This window comes from Belonocnema kinseyi, chromosome 5 (assembly GCF_010883055.1).
Source record: "Belonocnema kinseyi isolate 2016_QV_RU_SX_M_011 chromosome 5, B_treatae_v1, whole genome shotgun sequence".
Lineage (NCBI taxonomy): Eukaryota > Metazoa > Arthropoda > Insecta > Hymenoptera > Cynipidae > Belonocnema > Belonocnema kinseyi.
Window position 1 is genome coordinate 135,574,959 of NC_046661.1, and position 9,182 is coordinate 135,584,140.

General features: G+C 21.9%; 1 protein-coding gene across 1 annotated transcript in view; it reads right to left on the reverse strand.

Annotated features, from left to right (window-relative positions):
- Positions 1–7,502, reverse strand: part of LOC117172891 (TNF receptor-associated factor 6-like) — a 32,659-nt gene extending 25,157 nt beyond the window's left edge. The window contains exons 1-2 of the mRNA XM_033361178.1: positions 7,151–7,502; positions 7,005–7,077 (exon numbers count right to left, since the gene is read on the reverse strand). Of these exons, the coding sequence (XP_033217069.1) occupies positions 7,005–7,061 (57 nt within the window). The 5' untranslated portion in view covers positions 7,062–7,077; positions 7,151–7,502. The remainder of the gene's footprint in view (positions 1–7,004; positions 7,078–7,150) is intronic.
- Positions 7,503–9,182: the final 1,680 nt, after the last annotated feature.

Sequence of the window (9,182 nt, forward strand, 5' to 3'; positions counted from 1 at the left end):
AAAATTTAGAGCGTTTAAAGACAATATTTAAAAAGATTAGAAAAAATTACAAAAGATTTTTAAAAATTCTAAAAAATGAATAGCAAATTTTTAAAAAATGTTCCTTAAATATTTTGAAAGGTTTTAATATAATAAACAATTTTTCTTGAGATTCCTGGGAATGGTTCAAGTATTTCTTCATTTATAGAGAATTAAAATTTTTTAGCATTTATTACAGAAAATATTTTTAAAAATTAGAAAAAATTACAAAAGATTTACAAAATTATCAAAAGAAATGCCGAATTTTTAAAAATTATTTATCAGTTCCTTAAATATTTTGAAAGGTTTTAATGTAATAAACATTTTTTCTTAAGATTCCTGGGAATGGTTAAAGTATTCCTTCACTCATATAAAATTTAATTTTTAGAGCATTTAAAGAAAATATTTTTAAAAATTATAAAAATTTACAAAAGATTTTAAAGTTTATAAAAAATGATTACCGATTTTTTAAAAACAATTTTAGGATTTGGAATAAGTTTAAAACATATTTAATAATTTTTAGAATTCTGTAAATTAAAACCATTTATTAATCTTGAGATATTTCCGAACATTTATAAAATATTCTTAAATTTTGATCCAAGCGTCAAAAAGTTCTTAATAGTATCTTTTAAATTTTTCCTAAAATTTTGAAAAATTAATAAAATTTCTTAGAAATTTTCTAGATAATTTTTCGACGTAGCTGAAATCTTGAAAAAACTTTTAGATTTTTCTCGAGAAACCTAAGAAAGTTATACTTCATCCATAATTTTTATTTTGTATTAAAAATTATGTTTTTCAATCAAATTATAATTTTCCTAACGGTTTTTTTTTTAAATTGATGAATTAATACATTTTTCATATAAAATAAAAAATATTGTTTATTTAAATGATACACTATTATATTTTTCGTTAAGAATTTATCTTTTTGGTTAAAAAACTCAAATACTTGGTTAAAATTTGAACTATTTAGTTAAAAAATCACTTATTTGGTTAAAAATAAATTATTTCAGCTGAAAAAAGCACCTAAAGCGGTGCTTTTTTCAGCTGAAAAGTTGAGGTTTCAACTAAATTGTTAATTTTTTTAATGATTTCAACTATTTTTTAACTAAAATTAAAATCTTTTTCGGTGGAAATATCAACTATTACCTTTTTTTGGAGAATTCTAATTTTTTAGTTGGAAATTTAACTACTTGGTTGAAAGTTAAACTACTTTGTTATCAAAAATTAACAGAAAATTAAAGTATTTCATTAAAAAGTCAATTATTTGGTTAAAAATTAAATTTTTGGTGGGAAATTCATATTTTCGGGTTAACAGATTTAACGCTTTTGTGAAAAATTCATCTAGTTTCGAAAATATTTAATCTTTTTTGGTTGAAAATAAATTATATTATATTATTTTTTATATTAATATTATTATAATATTATATTATTATAATAAGTTATAATAAAAAATAAATTTGTTCTTTTTTTGTTATCGAAATCTCTATTTTGTATTAAAAATTATTTTTCTCCTCAAATTGAGCAGACAATTTTTGCAGTATTTTAAAAAATGTTAGAAAAACTTCCAATTCTTTCAAAAAATATTTTCCAATTTTACAAGTTTTGAAAGAATTCAAAAATAATTTAAAATTATAAAATATTTCAAACAAAATGTTATTTTGAAAAATTAATTTTAAGAAAATATTTACAAAAGATTTGAAAATATTTCAAATGATCTCTTAAAATTTTGTAACAGAAAAACAACTTTTTTTTGTAAGATTACAAAATTGTAGAAAAAATTCGAACTAGTTTAAGAGAAATTTGAAAGTTTTCAAAATATACAAGAATAATGGTCGACATAAATATTCCAACAAATTTTAAACAAAATATAGATTTTTGAAGATGAAAAACCGTAGGAAATTCCTGGGAAAATTTTAAAGAATTTTTTGTTACAAAATTTATTTTTGAAGAATATTCGAAAAGATTTTGAAAACTTCCAAAACCGTAAAAAAAAAGAATCTGGAAGATTTTAAGGAATTTTTATTAATTTTTCAGAAATTAAAAAAAAATTTAACCAAAAAATCACGTCAAAAATATTAAGAAATTGTCAAAAAAATTCCAATATAATTTTAAAAGATTGAAAAGAAAACTTAAAACGAAATGTAGGTTCTGAAGATTCCTAAAACAAATTTTAAATTTTTTAAAAAAGATTTCCAAAGGTTTTCAGATTGAAAAATGAATTTTAAGAAAAGATTTCCAAAATTGTGAAAAATGAATCTGGAAGATCTTAAGCTAATTTAAGGAAAAATATGAGTAACTTAAAAAAATATTCAGAAATTTTTCAAGTTTTGAGTAGGCAAAAAATGTAGTAAAATATTGGTAGATTTCTGAAAATTTATACGTTACATTTTTTCAAAGCGTCAAAAAGTCCTAAATATCTTTTCAACTGACTCATATTTTTCCTAAAATATTGAAAAATTTTGTAAAATTAAAAAATTCTTAGAAATTTTTTATATAGTTATACTTATACAACTTTAAAGCAAGTACAGTAAGAACTTTTGAAACAAATAGTTAACAGAAATTTTAATCTTGAATTAAAAATTATTTTCCTTTCAAATTATAATTTGCCTACATTTTTTTTTACTAGGAAATCTTTTCTTATTGAGGATTTAACTTTTTTGTTGAAAATTCGTCCTTTTGGAAAAATTCAATCATTTTTAATTTAACATTAAAATATATTTTTATTTGAATTTGAACTATTATATTTTTCATTAAGAATTTTTTTTTAAATGTAAATATTTTGTTGAAAATTCGACTTTTTGACATAAAATTAATCTTCTTGATTAAAAATTACTTTTTTTTGTTTTAGGATTCAACTATTTTGATGATTTTTTTTATAAATTAAACATTTTTTTATATTAAATTGAAAGGTTTTACTGGATTTTTTTAGGAATCTAAAGAATTTAAAAATGTTTTAAATTATATTTTGAAGGCGGGTCACAACGTTTATTAATTTTAGTTTATGTTGATGTTGTACACAAAAAATTAGTTTTTTTAAAACAAAATCCATTATTAATTTAAAAATATTGATAAACTTTTAACAATTTTTTATTATTTTATTGTTTTTCTTTTACAATTGGTATTTCCAATTTAAAAAGAACATATTTCAAAGATATACAACTTTTGACAAATTTAAATCACGTTAGTGTTTTACACCAAAATTTATATTTTAAAACAAAAATAGTTATAGTTAAACAAGTTTACCAATTCTTGTACTGTTTGATGTTATGTTAACGTTTTTCAGAAGAAAGCGATTTTTTAAACAAACAAAATTAGGTTTTAAAAGTTTTTAACGTCAACAATTTCAGGTTGTGTTAGCGCTTTACACCAAAACCTGGCATTTTGGAACAAAAATTATTAAAGTTTAAACGAGATTTAGAATCTTTTAACAATTTTGTATTATGTTTGTATTTTTCGTCGGAAATTGGCATTTCAAATAAAAAATTTAATTTTAAAGACTATATATGCACGATTCTGAACAATTTTAGGTTACGTTAGCGTTATTCGCACAAAATTTGCATTTTAAAACAAAAGTCATTATAATTTGAATAAAATTTGCAATTTTTGAATAGTTTCTGTTTATATTAACGTTTTTTGTTTTTTTTTTTTACAAAAAATCGATTCTTTTTTTAAACAAAAAACATTAAATTTAAAAATCTTATACTTTTTAAAAACGATTCTAGGTTAGTTAAAATTTTATAATAAACAGTGGTATTCCAAAAGAAAAAAAATCAGGAAAATTTGAACAACATTTGCAATGTTTGAACAATTTGTTTTTATATTAAACGTTTTTCAGAAGAAATCGTTCTTCAAGATAAAAATTATTATAATTTGAATAGAATTTCGGAAAGTTTGTAATATGTTCTATTATTTTAGATTTTTTCGTTGGAAAATGATAATATAATTTTAGGTTATGTTAGCACTTAGAAAAAAAACAAGTATTTTAAAACAAGAAGCACTATAGTTTAAAAAAGATTTTCAATTTTTAACTTTTTCAGGTTACATTAATGTTTCCCACAGGAAATGATTTTTGAAAACAAAAATATCTGATTAATAATTTCATAATTTTTTTAACAATTTTATTTTGCGATAGCGTTTTACACAAAAAATTGGAATTTTAAAACCAGATTGATCATACTTTGAACAAGGTATTTGATTTTTAACCTGTTTCGGATTTTATTAATTTTCTTGACAAGAAATCATTTTTTGTTTAATATAAGGCATGAAATTTTGAAAATTCATATTTTTTAAAGAATTTTCCATTCCGCTAATGTTTTATACCAAAAACTGACATTTCTAAACAAAAATTTTTAACCTTGGAACAATATTTACAATTTTTGTTTGTATTAACATTTTTTACAGTAAATAATTTCTTTTAACAAAAAATATTTGAATAATAATTTCATAATTTTTTAACAATTTTCATTTACGATAGTGTTTTACACAAAAAATTGGAATTTTAAAACAAGAATGATAATGGTTTGAACACGGTATTACTGTTTCGGATTATATTAATGTTCTTGACAAGAAATAATTTTGTGTTTAATATAAGGCATGAAATTTTGAAAATTCATATTTCTATAAAAGAATTTTTCATTCCGTTAATGTTTTATGCCAAAAACTGACATTTCTAAACAAAAATTTTTAACCTTGGCACAATATTTACAATTTTTGTTAATATTGACATTTTTTACAGTAAATAATTTCTTTTAACAAAAAATATTTGAATAATAATTTCATAATTTTTTAACAATTTTCATTTACGATAGTGTTTTACACAAAAAATTGGAATTTTAAAACAAGAATGATAATAGTTTGAACACGGTATTACTGTTTCGGATTATATTAATGTTCTTGACCAGAAATAATTTTGTGTTTAATATAAGGCATGAAATTTTGAAAATTCATATTTCTATAAAAGAATTTTCCATTCCGTTAATGTTTTATGCCAAAAACTGACATTTCTAAACAAAAATTTTTAACCTTGGAACAATATTTACAATTTTTGTTTATATTGACATTTTTTACAGTAAATAATTTCTTTTAACAAAAAATATTTGAATAATAATTTCATAATTTTTTAACCATTTTTATTTACGGTAGTGTTTTACACTAGAATTTTGAAAATTTAATCATTTTAAATTGAAAGGAACTAAAACTATTATTTGCAATTAAGAGCGTTCTAAATTGAAAAATGTCAGATTAAAATTTTTTTGAATGGAGAATTTTTTATGAAAGGAGTATAGGATTAGTTAAAAACTTTTAAAATTAAATATTTTCAGATTAGAATTTTAAACATTCGCAAACTTTCTTTTGCAGATTATCCTTTTAGTTTAAAATTTTATAATTTGGTTGAATATTTCATAATTTTCTCTAAAAGACATCAAATTTGTTTATAAATTGTTTACAATTCTTATTTTGGCGTTAAAAAGTGAATTGGAATCTTCTTTGGATTCAAATTTAGCTTTTTTTTTGTTTAATTCATCTGTTTTCGGAAAAATTTCATCTTTCTTAAATAAAAATGTAACTGTTCGGTTGAAAATTCAATTTTGTATAAGCTTGTCTTTTTGATGTAAAAATTCAACTGCTTTAGCAGAAATTACACCTTTTTTGATGAAAATGCAATTATTTGATTGAAAATCCAAAAATTTTGTTAAGTCATAATTTTTGATTAAAAATTTTACTGTTTTAATATAATATTTGGGTGTTGGAAAAAAAACTGAAATATTTTCCGCATTAAAATTTACCTATTTTTAAAAATTTGATTTTCTTTTTATTTAATTAAAAATCCATCTCTTTTAAGAAAAATTTCATCTTTTCGGATAAGAATGCAACTATTTGGTTAAAAATTCATACTTTTTTGTTGAACAAATTCGTCTTTTTCGATTGAAAATTCAATTTTATTCGTAGAAAATGATTTTTTTGTTTAAAAAAATTTAATTTTTGATCTTACAGTCAATTGGAATCTTTTTTGGATGAAAACTCAACTTTTTTGTAATTGAAAATTCTTCTGCTTTAAGAGAAATTTCATAATTTTTAAAATACAATCACAACTATTTGGTAGAGAATTCAACAATCTTGTTAAAGTCGTCCTTTTTGTTTAAAAATTCGTCTTTTTTGGTTAAAAGTTTAATTATTTTGTTAAAAATTCGTCTTTTTTGGAAAAAAATGTTTAGTTCGAAATTAAATTTTTGTTGGGTAAAAATGCATCAGTTTTGTGGAAAATTAATTTTTTGAAGTCACATTTTTTGTTAAAAAATTCAAATTTTGTAGAGAAAATTCGTCTTTTGGCTTGAAAGTCGGACAATTTAGATAAATTTTTTTTCTTGAGCAAAAAATCTTTATTTGTTGAAATATATTTTTTTATTTTAAAACTTCGCTTTTTTTGGGCATAAATTTCATCTTTTTTAATTGAAATATCAACTGTGACACGTTTTTGTTAGACATTTTTTCTTTTAGGTTGAATATTCAACTCTTATATTTAAAATTGAATTATTTTGTTCAAAATTCCAGTATTTATAAAAAATCCATCATTTATAGTAGAAAATACTTTTTTTTGTTTGAACTGACTTAATAAATTAAAAAATGTTTAATTTGTACATAAAATATTGTTTGATTCCATTTATAAAAAATTCTATGTTAAAAGTGTCAAGAAATAAATAAGATTTTTCAGGTTTATAATTTTTTTATAATAATTTTAAGTTAAGTTAGTGTTTTAGAACAAAAATTGGTATTTTAAAACAAGAATCATTATATTTTGAACAATATTTGCACTTTTTTAACAGTTTTTGTTTACATTAAACGTTTTTCACAGAAAATTGGGTTTTAAAACAAAAATCATTATAATTTAAATATTTATTTTTTAAATAAAATGCAACAGTTTCATTATCTTTATATTGTAAACAATGAAATAGATACAATATTATAATAAATTATATTGTACTCACTAGTGAACTTTCCTCTGCAACCTTTGAAGATTCTTTTTCGTTCTCACCTTCTGCCATTTTCAACAACTAAATCCTAAAAAAATTCAGAAAATATAAATAAATATATAATATGTAGTAAACAAAATAATAACTAAAAAGTTACTCACCTGATTCTTGATATTCTGTGGTACTTCCTGAAAATAATTCGAACTTTTCCCGTAAAAATTAATTCCTAAGCATTACTCTTTATTTTTTTCAAAATAACCGATTTTTCACATATTTTTAGATTCAACCACAGAAAAAGATAAACAAAGTATCTTTTATATGAATACAGTTCCTGTATTGTCAGAGAATGATTGAAATATTCTTGCATGTTTTATATTCTTTCATTTTTAAGGTCCTTCGTATATTTATATATTTCTACATTTAAAATGTAATTGAAGAGTTCATTTGAGGTATACATCGTGTTATAAAAAGTAAAAACTTAAGAGAAAGGTCTAAACATTGTCTACCAAGTGTCAACTGTCAACAATCCGGACAACATGGCGTTATTATTGATAAACCAGACCAGTGATCCCAACCATGATCTAACAAATACATGGTCTAGCCACTTGAGGGCCCTGTTTCGTTCAAGTAACGCAACCGCTTAATTCCACCATTTTGTTAGTTTGACCGCGCAGTTTGAGTTTGACGCGTAAGTTATAGGAAAATCAATTAAGACATTTCGTTTAAATTACTTGAAATAATTCCGAGCTTGTCATTAATTTTGAATCTTTTTAAAACTTCGACATATCTCTTAAAATTACTAAAATTTTGTGTGCAAATAATAAGTGTTCTATGTAAAACAAGTGCTTTCTATGTAAAACAATTCAGTTTTAAATTGATTTCTTTTCAATATTTGGTTTAAATTTACTCGTCTTAAATGAACAGTGAAATATTGCTAAATATTAAATACTTATTCTTTTTCTACATTAAGAAATTTCAAATTAAATGAGTTAAAAATTAAATAATTTAGACTTACAATATTTTTAATTTAATAAAAACATTTAATTATGACTATATTATTATGGATTTATTTTTAAATGGAAAATAGTCAAACGCACGTTTACATTTTTTAATTGCTGAAAACATTAATAGAAGTAATATATTAATAAATTTATTTATTAAATTTAATATAAAAAAATATATAAAGGAATACCTGAAACTGTGAATGAAAAATATATTATTGATAAATCATGAGTACAGATCCATTTTTAAAATAATTTATTTATTTAATATTTACAGTTGATAAAATTAAACTGTTTTTTATAAAAAAATTTCAGCTTCAAATACTTTTAATTTTTAATTGTTTAAATCCTCAAAACTGCACTTTAATTATATTTAAAACTGTTAAAATATAGCTTGGGCACATTTTTCTTCTGAAAATTCGTAAAATTCTCGGTTTCCCAGTCCGACGGCCACCTAGTTCTTTATAAAAAAATATTCGATTTTAAAAACTTGTAATTTTTTTAACCTCTAAAACTACATTTTAAAACTCTTCAATTAAAATATATGCTGAAAAATAAACAAATTTAACTGGAAAATTTTTAAAGTGACAGGTTTTTGAATTAAGCATTCTAAAATAAATGATATAATAATCTATAAAAATTTTTAGGAAAAAAAACGGTTGAAATCAAAGTTGAACAACATTTTTATTATACAGATTTTGTAACATTCGCGGTCAAAAAATAAATTCACTGTAATTTCCCGGTTTTCCAGGTTTCCCGGTTCAGCAGCTAACCTGCACTGCATTATATAATTTTCTTTAGTCAGAACTTTCCCACTTGACTTCAATTTCATTTTATTTGACACAGATACGTCATATTTTGTCAGCAGAAAGAAGTTATGAAACACATAACCTAACATTGTAGTTAATACGTGTTTCCCTTTAACGATCGTCAGCAGTGTCCGCTTCTTGCACCTTATTTGAATATTGAGAACTTTTACAGGTATTGACAATGATTTAGGATGTAGCCATAATTCATGATTTCAAATCTTTTGAGTGAAGACAGAGGCGCTAACGGTTGCTGTGGTAACCAAGATGGCTAGAAGTGGTGGAGTGCGAATGGGGACCAAATTGGGGGAACTGATGGCTAGACCGTTTATTCTTAGATCATGAACCCAACTTTGGCATATTGAGCTGCTGCGCTTGCCTGGCGC